This window comes from Staurois parvus, unplaced genomic scaffold (genome assembly GCF_062004578.1).
Source record: "Staurois parvus isolate SC_StPar_1 unplaced genomic scaffold, SC_StPar_1.0 ptg000129l, whole genome shotgun sequence".
NCBI classification, from domain to species: Eukaryota; Metazoa; Chordata; class Amphibia; order Anura; family Ranidae; genus Staurois; species Staurois parvus.
This window is the reverse complement of record NW_028317925.1, coordinates 4,496,787-4,511,092: the sequence shown is the minus strand read 5'-3', so window position 1 is coordinate 4,511,092 and position 14,306 is coordinate 4,496,787. Positions and strand designations below refer to the sequence as shown.

At 40.0% G+C, this 14,306-nt stretch overlaps 1 protein-coding gene across 4 annotated transcripts in view; it reads right to left on the bottom strand.

Annotated features, from left to right (window-relative positions):
• Positions 1-14,306, bottom strand: part of ARVCF (ARVCF delta catenin family member) — a 963,921-nt gene that overhangs the window by 309,356 nt on the left and 640,259 nt on the right. For all 4 annotated transcript variants that reach the window (XM_089672465.1, XM_089672464.1, XM_089672467.1 and 1 more), the window contains 2 exons: positions 8,095-8,192; positions 451-695 (listed from right to left, as the gene is read on the bottom strand). In XM_089672465.1, the coding sequence (XP_089528591.1) occupies positions 451-666 (216 nt within the window). In that variant the 5' untranslated portion in view covers positions 667-695; positions 8,095-8,192. The remainder of the gene's footprint in view (positions 1-450; positions 696-8,094; positions 8,193-14,306) is intronic.

The window sequence follows — 14,306 nt, the reverse complement described above, 5'->3', positions numbered from 1 at the left end:
TTTTTGCTTTGGGTAGAGTAGGTAATGGTTATAAACTTTTTTCCCTGGTTTCCCATGTGATCACAAGGGCAGAAAGCGATAGGAAATCTCTCCAAAAGGAGAATTAAGCAATAAAACATAATTGTTGGCAGAGTGGAGAAGGGTTAGAACAAGGTTTCTACTGTCATAATCCCCACTGTCAATATTTTCCCTACTTGCTGTGTGGCCGTCAGTCCAAGGAGTGAATAACTCTTCCAACATTTTTACCTCTAAAAAAATACTTTTAAAACTAACATAACCAGCAAACTAAACTTAACAGAGTCTACTCTTTCCCATTCTGTCCAAAGGTAAAAGTTTCTTGAGAGGTGGGTGAAGACTAACAAATAAACCAAAAGAATACATACAATTGACTTATTTCAAAGGACAATAAGTGGAATAAGTGACGAGAAGTCATAGAAAGCAGGCCTTTACCTGCAGAACTAGTTGCTGCCATGCAGTGGTTAGTGGTTGTCCATTGCCTATGTTGCACATGCTCATTCGTTCTGAGGGCACATTGGCTCGCTCAAGCTGGAGTGAGACATTACGACGTTCTTCTTCTAGAGCACGTGTTAGCCTCTCAAAGCGAGCTTCTTGCTCTTTGACAGAGGCCAGAATGCTGGCAGCGGACCTTATGTCATAATCATCCATAGCGGTTTTCAAAGAATTCTTTCTGGTAACTGACAAACAAGAAAGTTTGGGAAAGGGTGGAAAATCAGAAGATTATCAACACACAGTTCAACTGAAATAAACAGATACAGTCACAATCTTTACATCAACACAACAGACACTGATTTATATGATGCAAAGAGATGATGGTGCTTGAACAAGTCTCATCTCAATCACTGAACAGTAGCGGGTACGGTCTCTGTATTGGTGTCTACTATTAGTTTGTTAAGTGAGAAAGTGAACCTGCTACGTAGCTAAAATGTCAACCTCCTCAATTTATTACTAGCTTTTAGAATATAGTAAACATAGAAGGGCACGCAGCAGAAAAACCAAAATGTATTACTCAGCATACTTACCAGCTAGCCAGCAAATGAAACAAATTACTCTAATAATTTGCATTTGAAACAGAGGATTTAGTTATACAAGATTTGCAAATATATTTGGAAGCTGGCCTGCCCTGTCAATAAGAGTCTCCATGTTGGCGCATACTTAGCAATGGATAAATTATGATCAGGTATGGCTGGAGGTATTCTTCTTTAAAGGTGTAGAGCAGTGGTTCTTAACCTTCCTAATGCCACGACCCTTTAATACAGTTCCTCATGTTGTGGAGACCCCCAACCATAAAATTATTTACCCAGCAATTATAATTCATGAAGTGTCGTTTTACCTCCAATACTGCTGCTTCCAACACAGTAGCTGCTTTCAACACAGTAGCTGCTTTCTACACAGCAGCTGCTCTTTACACATCAGAAATATGTGTTTTCCGATGGTCTTAGACGACCCCTGTGAAAGGGTCGTTCGACCCCCAAAGGGGTCGCGACCCACAGGTTGAGAACCACTGGTGTAGAGAAACCAGTGACTCCAGAAAACCAGCATAGCACAATGGCAGCTTTTGATTGTGCTGGTTAGCTGATAGGTGTGTTGGAAAGTACATTTTGTTTTGTTTGCCCTTTGCACAACTCTTCCATGTGCACCATACACTAAATACTAGTTATAAATTGGGAAGGTATATTTGTTTAGCTTGCTGGAATTGACATGGGGCAAACACTGGACTCCTTCAGCTTCCATTGTGCTCTGCTGGGCTTTTGTAGGAATAAAGTGCAGTCAGACACTTGAACATACTTGCTGCAGAGTTATGGAGGAATTCCATTCTGCCAGGAAAACTTTGGCATGTCCTTGTGACAAAGCTTGCCTGCCTATTTCTGCTAACCTTCCTATTGGTCAGTGAGATAACAGGTCACAGTAAGGGGCCAATAGAAATGTGGGGAAGCTGGAGGTAGCAACATACTCTGACAATGTGTGGAAGTAGCCAAACTTTGCATGTCAGAAAAGTTTGGTGTTTAGCTATAGTGATATCAAGAAAGTCAAAGAAAAGTAAGTAGTCCTTATCTGCATACTTGTTCTGAGGCAAGGACTCAAATTGTCAAGGTAATACGATCAGCATGAGAACCAAGCTTCCAGCCAGGCAGTACACCTGGCCCTCCTGTACCAGACCTGGGCCCCATCAGTTCAAAAAGGGGGGGGCCTGGGCACCGCCGAGCAGGAAGGACGCCTGTACTGCCTTATTGTTCCTCTTGCAGCACTGCCAGATTCTCCTCCTCTTCCTCCGGGTGCACTGCAGGGTGATCCATTCATGTATCTGTGCCCCTATCCCCCTGCTCTCTGTGCCCCCCCACCCATTGAGCTGCTGGCTTCCCTCCTCTCCTCTCACGTTGGTAGCTGTTGCAGGCACACAGTGGGACTGGTTTCAGGATGGAGAGCAGGGGGAAGGGGGGGTGTGGGCGGGGTAAATATGTCCTCTTTACCTGCCCTTCCTTTCCTCAATGAACACAGTGAGTGACCAGTACAAATCATGCATGTGTTCATTCATTACTAAATCCTAGCAAACTATGTTTATTATGCTTCAGTTTCTGAACCGGACCGGAAACTGTTCAGCACAGAGCACTTTCTATTCATTAACTGTCCAGTGCAGCTGAGAATGCAGAGATAGGAATTGAGGAATTTATTTCTCAAAAGTGAGACATTAGGGGTCTGTTTAGACTTCTGATATTTCACCAAAGTCCCCATCAGGGCTGCACATGGTTGCGGAGCACTTGCAGAGCAGCACTTCCCACTTGAATGGACCTTGTTCCAGGTAGGTATAATTTCTGCTTCAAATTATAGCATCACAGCCTTGGTGTAAACCCTCAATGCAGCTCAACCATGGGGTTTTACAACTGGCATTGTGAATGAATGGATTGTTCATGCAGCTGTAGGCCCGTTACTCTAAGAGAACACAGAGGATGTATGAACACAGTTACAGGTCCCAATTTGACAGATGTGCAAACATAGGTGAGTGTCCCTGAACACACACTGTCTGTGTTTAGGGCTGTACACCTGCACCCACACATCAATTTATGACCTGCGGCTGTGTTCATACAGCTGTTGCGTCCCCATAGTGTAATATTGGCTGACTACACACAGCTCCAGCCACATAAACAAATCACCGATTCACACTGAACAGAGCCCATATGAATAAGCCCCAAGAACTCACACACAGAGCTTTTATTTATTAACTCAATACAGTTTTATTTTTTAGATTTAGCAGGAATTGTGTTGTGTTTGAGTCTAATAATAATAATAATTTTTGGGTACTTTTAGCAAAATTAGAATTTGATATTTTCAGGGGATGGGGATTACAGAATAAGAAGTCCGCAATGGCCACCTGCATGTTTCTCTCAGAAAGGGTTTCTTTCAATAAATTGGTGTTTAAAGTTTTTAAAGTTGGAATCTGAAAGGGTAATGTAAAAATGCTCTAGAACCCCAGTTGTCAGCTTCTTTCTGCTTTGTACTTCCAAAAATGATGCCTTTCTTATCTAGCAGTTCTAGAACTCCAAAAAACCAAACTGCTGCCTCGATGAAGGCAGTAACAGACTGGGGTATGTAAAGCCAGCAAAAATTCAAGTAACAAAGTTCCAATGTGTAATCCAAAATAATACATTTCCTAGATTATAAATGAAAAAAAAACAGAATGTTTTTGGTTTCTCTTGAACTATAAGAATATGAAAGGCAATAAAATAGGTTTTCTATATTTGCTGCAGGAACGTGCATATGGTAACCACAGAATGCACTGGGCAGGATTACCAACCCTTAATGATACTCCATGGACCTTTCACTTACTTATAATTAAATTTCTGTGGTTGGGCCCACCACTGTATCATGTCCCATGGGCAGCTTCAAATACAAAGTGGTAGAATTTCTTATGTGCACAGATGTGCCTTCAGGACCTATGACAGAGTTCAGTTTGGCTAAATGTTCATGTTCATGTAAATGGAGAGGATGAGCAGTGCTAGGGCTGAATACCAAAGTGTCAAACAATAGTAATCAGGGCACGTTTTCTAATCTGCTCAATCGATTGTTTCTGGAGAAAGCAGTCAGCTGACTGTAATCTTTGGGGTCTGGAGCAATATTATTGTCATCTGATCTATAGTGAGCTTACGTCAATCAATGGGAACCTAGTAAGAGGCAGCATTTGACTACTCATAAGAACAAAGTAACAGAATGCCTTATAATCAAAAGTGGCTAAAGGAATTTTTTTTTCTCCCATAGCAACCAATCGGATTTTGGCTGCTATTGGCAACAAGCACGGTTGCCTTAATGGTTTAGAAAAAGCAATGCATTTTTTTTACCTAACTTCTTTAACCATAAATGCTTTTTTTTTTTACAAAAGACCTCAAATGATTGCTGCCGGCTTGCATTAACAACCTACTGCTGCTTTAAGCAGTTAAACAATCTCTTGAGGAAATATGAAGCCCTTAAGGAGCAAATAAGCCTCTATTTGACATTAAATTTTCATGCATATTCCAAAATCGTTTTCATTGTGCAAATAACAATGTAAAGTTAAAGAACATAAAGATAATAGGTTTTTTGGAAGCAGACTCTACTCTTTGAAGATCTCATCAATTTGAAGTAAGCTTTCAATCTTTGCAATGAAGCAGAAATGCTACAAAACTTGTGATCTTCAAACTCCCAGGCATTTGGAATATGTACTTTAGTGTTGAGTTTATATTTTATTTAATTTTTTTTACGATTCTGAAAATCAAATCATGACCAGAGAACATGTATATTTTAAGGGATTTGTTGACTTCTAATCTTTTTAGGTTCCATGGTGAGATAGTATCTATTATTTGCATGCATGGTATTTGAAGGCTATGATGAAGCCTGCATGAACACATAAAAAGCCACATTACAGAATGGCGCCTATGTGAATAAACAACAGACAGTCAAGACCTTTTTCCTTGGAACAAGCTGTGCAGGATTTGTAGGATTTTCCACACACAGCATAGCTAATCAGTGGAAATATCAAGCAAGATTGTGCAAAAACAAGACTATTATGATAAACATGACACGTTGTCTGCATAGCAAGAATAAAGGAAACACACTTTTTGTTTTGTATAAGTGACATTTAATACCTAATAATGATGCTTTTGTCAGCCATACATTGATGACCAGTACCTAAGGTAATCACATATGGTGGCAAACAATTGCAGTGCTATGCACACATTCAATATGTCCAAACTACAAAGATAGCAGGCCACATTTCCTATGTACATTTGCATCAAAGGCTTCTATGTATTGTAGAAGAGTGGGAATTGATTTCTAGTCTGGTAGAAGCTTATCTGAGAACTGCACATATAATATGCCTCTAATGTCCTCTTGCAAAGTCAATGCTTGGGTTCCCAATCCTATGTGTAAGTTTTCCTCAAACCACAGAGTGGTACTAGAATACCACTGTTATGAGCAAATTAAATCCCGAAAAAATGCAGGACTATGAAACGGCCACTTTCATACCATCATGGGGGTTTCTAGACCACTGGTGTAGACAAAAGTGGATTACAACAGGTAGTCTGGGCCAGCCTTTCTCAACCAGGGTGCCTTGAGGTTTCTTCAGGGGTGCCTCGGAAAAATGTATAAAAATTGCCCAAAAATGTGTATACAAGCCAGCCTCTTAGTTACACAAAGTCACAGGTTTTCATTGTGCACCATTATGACCTTCTAGCCGCCAGCGTCCTGACAACCAATTACATCATCAGTTGATAAGGTGGATGTCAGCTGCCTGCAGAGCATCCTAGTTTGACTCTCCCATCCCATCAGTGCTGGGGTCACATTAGCTCATTGATGGAGAAAAACTGATGGAGAAGAGAAACATTGGAATACTAGTCAGTACCAGTGTGCAAAAGTGTATTTGCTTTGGAAGAATAAATCACCTCTAATGTTGGGTGTCCTACATGTGTGAAGGTTGCTGCGTTATATACAACTATTAGAAGAGTTTTTAATATTTTAGAATGGGGTGTCTCAAGAGTGTCCATAATTTTAAAGGGTGCCTCAAGACTGTCCATAATTTTAAAGGGTGCCTTGACTGAAAAAAGGTTGAGAAACACTGGTCTGGGCAGTAGCTTTATACATAGCTGTAACGGGTAATCTTTTCTTATTATAAATAATAAATGTATTGTTTGGTTGGAGTGTTTTGTAATGTGCATAGGGAATTAGGATGATCACCTGTTCTCCCAACCATTTTGTAGCAGTGTCAGCCATTTTAGAGATGTTTTTATTATAAGCCTAACAGAGGAACATGAAAATTTGGTAATGATGTTTTTTATGAGAAATATTGCCATGTAATTATCTTATGACTTGAGGGTATGTCCATAAGTGATAAGGGGAATTTTCCAGAAACATAACAAATATGGCAATTCTGTATAGTCATGTACCAGGGCATTCTGTTGGTTATGGTTATTCTTGTGATTATTTAAATATTGCCCTGGGATTATGTGGAAATCATTTATGTAACTGATATGGTGACCAATGGTGTGCATTTTGTTTTCTTGATTGCAGAGTACATAAACGCTATATGATCAAGGGTGGGGTCGCCGGTCATTTTGCTTGTAAACTGACCTCCCCACACATGTTGAATAAAAATCGTATCTGATTTAAAGCTACTCACAGGCTGTTTGCTTGGAAAGAATACCTACTCAAATGTAACATAAATTTGGGGAGATACTCTTATAACATTCCCCCATCAATGGAACATATTTTATTACGTATTATGATTGTATCAAAGGATTATTAGACACCAAAATGTGTGTAGGAGCCCATGTCCTAAATACTGCCTAGAGACAATTTTTACAAATAAGTAATATTGCAATATTTCAGAATGTACACTAAGCCCAATACATGCTGGGCATACTCAACCTTGGTCAAACTCTAAACCTACTTTTTTTTTTTACTTTTTGGAAGCATAAGGTGTGCTTTAATCCCTCTTAGTGACCATGGTATGATGAATGCCCTCCTACCATGAGACTGCCAGAGAACTGTTGTAAGAACAGAAATAGAAATTATTGGGCAGCACAGTGGTTATGTTGTTAGCATTTCCACTTGGCATCACTAGGGTCATTGGTTTGAATCCCAAACATGGCACTACCTGCATGGAGTTTGCATGTTCTCCCTGTGCCTATGTGGGTTTCTTCCAGATACTCCGGTTTCCTCCCATACCCCAAAGACATGCTGGTAGGTTTATTGTCTAAATTGGCTCTAGTAAGTATACAGTTATGTAAGTTAGGGACTTTAGATTGTAAACTCCTTGAGGGCAGGAACTAATGTGATTGTATAATACATATGTAAAGCACTGCGTAAATTGAGTTATATAGGTACCTGAAATAAATAAATTAGGAGATCAGTGGCATCATAATGCTGTGTTGTGACCCCCTTCCTGTGGATTTTGCATAGGAATTTCTGGAAAATGCAGTGTGGATCACTTCACACTTCACAGCATAGCCTTGCCACAGGTAAAGGCAATTCTCCCTGTCTGGATCACAAAGCATCAGTAAATATCTGGCAGTGTATCAGATCCTCTCTCACTCCTTCCACAACTGAAAACAAAAGGTTTGGTTTTTGCACTTTAAATTCAGCATATCAATTTCTTTAAGCTGTCCCTACACTAGTACATTTTTGAACAGACAAACATCACTATGGTTGAAAACAAACATCAATTTAATCCCACGAATAATTAGACAATCCAACGAATAGTCTTGAGACAAACGTCTTTGAACAAAATTCTTCTAGTGTATGGCCAGCTTTAGTGCTTCTAATATCACTGAGGCATTAGCCAGTGAGAGTTTTTGTAATTAACTAATGGTCCAGATTGTCAGAAAGACTGCTTTATCCATTAGTTTGTTTGCCTCCACTATGCACACAGAATATTTATGCAGTTACAGCAAAAGAGTCAAGTATGTCAATTTTTACACATAGAAAATTAGCTTTGCACATTATGGCCTCTTAAAGACAAATGAGATGCTTAGAAGAGCTGGGGATAGAAAGGGTCACACAAGTCAAGACATACAAAGCATGCAGAGAAGAGAAAAAAGCAATACACACCTAGCGGAATATTAGGATGTTTTAGAGATTCTCAGACATCACCCACTAGGACTAGTAAGGTCTACAGAAAGAACAGCAGCAGCCTGAAGCAGAATCAGCTACAACAGAGAAAGGAAGGACAAGAAAGGTTAGTCAGAAAAATTACAGCTGGAGTTTCTGATGTCTTAATAATCACTGCTAACTGTGATTTGCTAGCTGCTTCTGCTATCTAGCTTAAATCAAGGTTTAGGGAAAAAAAACATCATATTCATAGAATATATATGTGTCATATGCAGGCCGGAACAGTTAACTGTCACTAGTATAAACAGGATTTTTGTTCAGAAAATAAAATAAATATATATGTTACATAGACCAAGCAACAGTTAAACACATTAGATCCCTTGTTAGTTAACTGGCTTCACTATAAGTGCACCAATCTAGTGTCCTATCTGTTTAACTATCTAATGTTACAGCAAGAAGAATACTACATTCTTTGACTGATCATGGCATAACCATTTCAAAAAGAACCTGCTCACACATCAAATTTGAAAAAGTGCCCAAACATGTCAGGAAGACTAGAGAGACAATAAATGCAGAATGGAGTGTGCATCATTTTCCGGGCAGTATTTAGGGCTCTCATTTATTAACCACACTTTTACCCCTCTTCCTGACCAGGCCATTTTTTGCTAGTCGTCACTACGTTACTTTAACTAGCAATTGCGCGGTCATGCAATGCTGCACCCAAATAATATTTATAACATTTGTTTTTACACAAATAGAGCGTTCATTTGGTGGTATTTGATTACCACTGGGTTTTTTATTTTTTTATTATATAAACTAAAAAAGACAGGAAATGTAAAAAAAAAAAAAACCCTGAAAAAACAATATTTTTTACTTTCTGCTATAAAATATATCCAATAAAAAATTTTTTAAAAATCAAATTCCATCATAAATTTAGGCCAAAATGTATTCTGCTACATGTCTTTGGTAAAAAAAAATCCCAGTAAGTATACATTATTTGGTTTGTATGAAAGTTATAGCATCTACAAATGATGGTATGTATACTGGAATTTTTTTTTTTTTAAATACTAGTAATGGCAGAGATCAGCACCTTATAGTGGGACTGTGATAGTGTCACGGGCAATCTGACACCAACTGATGCTTGGTGGGAACTAACTAAATGACACTGACATCTCCAGGGACACTGATAGTGATTAGTGCTAATAATATACACGGTCACCATACTAATGACACTCTCTGGGAAGGGGTTAACATTTAGAGGCTATCAAAGGGTAAACTGTGTGTCTAACAATGTTTACTGTGTGGTGTTTTCACCCGGCAATTTGTCGCTGTGTGTAGAGAGCTCTTTGTTGTTTACAACATAGGGCTCTCTTCTGTCATTCGCTCAGCTGATCAGCGGGTCCCTGCCATAAACAATAAACTTATACAGTTGTGTTCAAAATAATAGCCGTCAGACATCACTAACCTGATCAATCACTGTTTTTGGTAGAAATTATATTTCTACATGGCAAATAATTTACTAGCAGGTGTAGTAGCGTAATAGAAATCCAACAGACCCGACAGTCATGTCATGCATGCTGCTGATTCTGTGTAATTGAATCACTAATTGAAAGGGGCATGTTCAAAATAATAGCAGTGTGGAGTTCTATTAGTGAGGTCATTCATTCTTTGAAAAGCAAGTGGCAATTATTGCCCTTATTTAAGGAAGGAAGGCAGCAAATGTTGTACATGCTGGTTACAATGCATTTCTCTCTGAAATTCTGAGGAAAATGGGTCGTTCCAGACATTGTTCAGAAGAACAGCGTACCTTGATTAAAAAGTCGATTGGAGAGGGGAAAACATATAAAGAAGTGCAGAAAATGATAGGCTGCTCAGCTAAAATGATCGCAAATGCTTTAAAATGGCAACCAAAACCTGAAAGACGTGGAAGAAAGTGAAAAACTACCATTCGAATGGATAGAATAGCCAAAATGGCAAGGACTCAGCCAACAATCAGCTCCAGGAAGATCAGAGAAGGTCTAAAGTTACCTGTGAGTACTGTAACAATTAGAAGACACCTATGTGAAGCCAAGCTATCTGCAAGAAGCCCCCGCAAAGTCCCACTGTTGGAAAAAAGACGTGTGCTGAAGAGGTTACAATTTGCCAAAGAACACATTGACTGGCCTAAAGAGTAATGGCGCAACATTTTGTGGACTGATGAAAGTAAGATTGTTCTTTTTGGGTCTAGTGGCCGGAGACAGTTTGTCAGACGACCCCCAAACACTGAATTCAAGCCACAGTACACTGTGAAGACAGTGAAGCATGGTTGCGCAAGCATCATGATATGGGGATGTTTCTCATACTACGGTGTTGGGTCTATTTATCGCATACCAGGGATCATGGATCAGTTTGAATACATCAGAATACTTGAAGAGGTCATGCTGCCTTATGCTGAAGAGGAAATGCCCTTGAAATGGGTGTTCCAACAAGACAACGACCCCAAACACACCAGTAAACATGCAACATCTTAGTTCCAGACCAACAAGATTGACGTTATGGAGTGGCCAGCACAATCCCCGGATCTTAATCCAATAGAAAACTTGTGAGGTGACATAAAAAATGCAGTTTCTGAGGCAAAACCAAGAAATAGAGAAGAACTGTGGAATGTAGTCCAATCATCCTGGGCTGGAATACCTGTCCACTGGTATTTGTGTGTATGGAAATAAAAGCTATTAGAAGGATTTTGGGCTTTATTCACTTTTTTCAACACACTGCTATTATTTTGAACACAACTGTATGTACATGATCCGGCACCGCAGGGCTGCTCTGCCGCAGTATATCTGTGGTAAGCAGTCGCCAAGAGGTTATAAGTACTCCTATCACACTAACCTCTACTGTTACATTCATAGAGTAATAAAATATAATACCAAATGATAAAGCAAAACATACCTTCGCTCAAAGTTTAAACTGTGTAAGCGTCATTCATAGCTTTCATTGTGGGTTAATGTACTTGTATCACTTTTGGTTACCAGCAAATTTACTGTATATCTGGATGATGCACTGTGCTGAAGACATATCTGCTGGTTTACCCTGTGTATGTGTATTTAAAGTGTCATTCACAATGAATGGCTATGCAACACAACCCAGATATATATTTGGTACCAGTGCATTGTGGTAAAATATGTTCATGCAAATTAAACATGATGTGTTTATTTACTAAAAATACAATAAACATCATCTGATAAATATAGTTTTCTTATACTAGGGACAATTTAGACAGGATCCAATTTTCCTACCAGCATGTTTTTGGAGTGTGGGAGGAAACCCACGCAGGCACATTGAGAACATGAATACTCCAGGCAGGTGGTGCTGTGGTTGGGATTTGAACCAGTGACGCTAGTACTGCCAGACGAAAGTGCTAACCATTTAGCCACTGTGCTGCCTACTGTGGATCATCGGTTGGAAAGGTACTAGGGACTGGCTCAGACTGAACCCTCTGGAGGACCGGGGGATCCTCCAGTGGGCCCCTGCTACTTTAGCAAGTAAAAATATTCAGGAAAGCTATGCATTACAGTACATGACCTGCAATTGTTGCAGCATGGGATGTCATTACGTTTGCTTTTCTTTCCTTGTTTTTAATAAACAATTCTTTTTATCCTGATTAAATGGTACATTAGAACTGCAAATTAGATTATGAATTTGTACGAATTTAAGGCTTTATTGTCAGGGGGTTATTACTTGCCCCGACACCTATTTGGGGTTATCATCCCTGGCACTGACACTTGCTGGTGGTTGTCATTGCTGGCCCTGACACTTTCTGGTGGTTATCTTTCCTGGCCCTGACGCTTGCTGGGGGTTATTGCTGGCCCTGACACTTTCTGGTGGTTTTCTTTGCTGGCCCTGATGCTTGCTGGGGGTTATTGCTGGCACTGATACTGGCTTGGGGCTATTGATGGGTCTTATCATTGCTGGCCCTGCTAATTTCTGGGTGTTATGACTGCTGTACTTGACACTTTGTGGGGGAATTGCTGCGGATTATCATTGCTGGCACTGGCAGCAATGCTGGGGTTTATTATTGATGTCACTGACACCAAAAGCGGGGATTATTTTACTTCCACAATTTCTTCGATCTACCCCCAGGCCCAATTTTGTCTTAATCATGGCAAAACAAAAGGGGAGAGGTTGCACACACACAATCTATTGGGCCCCCCCAATAGACTGTGTAAGAGGACTGGGCGACCATGTTCTTCAGAGGTCCTAAACAGCCTTGACAGTTTGTAATAATAAGGAGACATAATAACAGCAGTGATCTCCTTTACATCCTCCCAGGAAAGCATTGGATATCCTCCACAAATGTTAAGCTGCATACCAGAACATGCTTATCAGTTCATTCATCAGGACACACAGACCACCTCCACCCTTCAATACCGGACACTTTCACTCCCTTCCTGCGAAAGCCAATTTTAAGCTTTCAGGGCTGTCACACTTTGAATGACAATTGCACTGTCATGCAACACTGTACCCCAATTAAATTTTTATCAGTTATTTCATAAAAAGAGTGCTTTCTTTTGATGGTATTTAGTCACGACTGGGTTTTTTATTTTTTGCTAAATAAACTTAAAAAGACCAACAATTTTGAAAAAAAAAAACAAATATATGTTTTTCTTTGTTTCTGTTATAAAATTTTGCAAATACATAGCCTTTCTTCATAAATTTAGGCCAAATGTATTCTGCTATATTTCTTTGGTGAAAATAACCCAAATCAGTGTATGTTATTTAGTCAGGAGGAAAATTATAAAGTCCACAAACTATGATATATGTACGGTATCTGAAAATTGATCAATCCTCATCTCATTTCTTTAAGTCTGAAAATGCCAAGACAGTACAAATACCCCCCAAATGTCTCCTTTTTGGAAAGTATGCAGTCCAAGGTATTTAGTAAGAGGCATGGAAAGTTTTTTGAAGTTGTAATTTTTGTCACAATTTTTTTTGCCAAATTAAGAAATTCAAAAAAATTGTGTTTTTTTTTTAACATACTGTCACTAGTGCAGTACAGTGTCATCATATAACTGGTGAGGCAGTGATCAGGGTCACTGACTGGTGACAGTATTAGAAAAAAAAAAATTTTTTTTAATTACATTTTTACTATAGTACTGCTCTGTGAAGGTGATCAAGATTTTTTTTACATACTATGATTGCTTATACCACTGGTAATCGCTGTTATTAGCAACCATTTTGTATGAATGAAATCCATTCATTCAGTGTGTAGTACTGTGAACAACAAAATAGTACACAGTGAATGGCTATAAATGGAAGCAGTTCATTGTGTACAATTGCCATGTGATCTGTTGTGATTGGCACGATAGTCGCGATTCTAGGAGTTATATGATGTCCACCCAGGATGGCAGCACTATTTGACTATAGGATGGGCGGGAAGAGGTTAAGTAAAACAGCAGATATACTCTCACTAGTCCACTGTCATAAATAATAGAGATGAGCGAATTATTCAAAAATTTGATTCGGCTGATTCGGCGAATTCGCGGAATAAATTTGATTCGAGTCGAATATATTCGCTGCGAATTTAACTTATAAAAAGGGTGTTTCTAGGCTTCAGAGAGCCTTTATATTAGTGCAGAACACTGTACCTTTAATTTAAATGCCCTTGGAGTCTGCTGGGGAAGAGAAATAATACTGTCAGTCAGTATGACATGCAGATGAGTGCCGTCGATCTTAGAATCACCGCACACTTCACTCATTTGGGCAGTCACGGGGCCAAAACCAGAGTGTGGAGCCACAGTGTGGCGGTGGAGGCAGCAGCAATGGGAGGCCATACAGCACCCTATGTAAAAATGGAACCCACCAGCAGTGTGAGGAGACCTGAAAGTGGCACATGGCAGAGTGTGGCGATGGAGACAGCAGCAATGGGAGGCCGTACAGGGACCCATGACACACTCTGGACCTGGCAGCAGCATGAGGAGGCGGTACAGGGGCCCATGACAGATTACGGGCCTGGCAGCAGCATGAGGAGTCGGTACGGGGGCCCATGGCAGATTACGGGCCTGGCAGCAGCAATGGGAGGCCCGTAATCTGCCAGCACCCTATGACAAAATGGAACCCACCAGCAGTGTGAGGAGACCTTAAAGTGGCACATGGCAGAGTGTGGCGATGGAGACAGCAGCAATGGGAGGCCGTACAGGGACCCATGACACACTCTGGACCTGGCAGCAGCATGA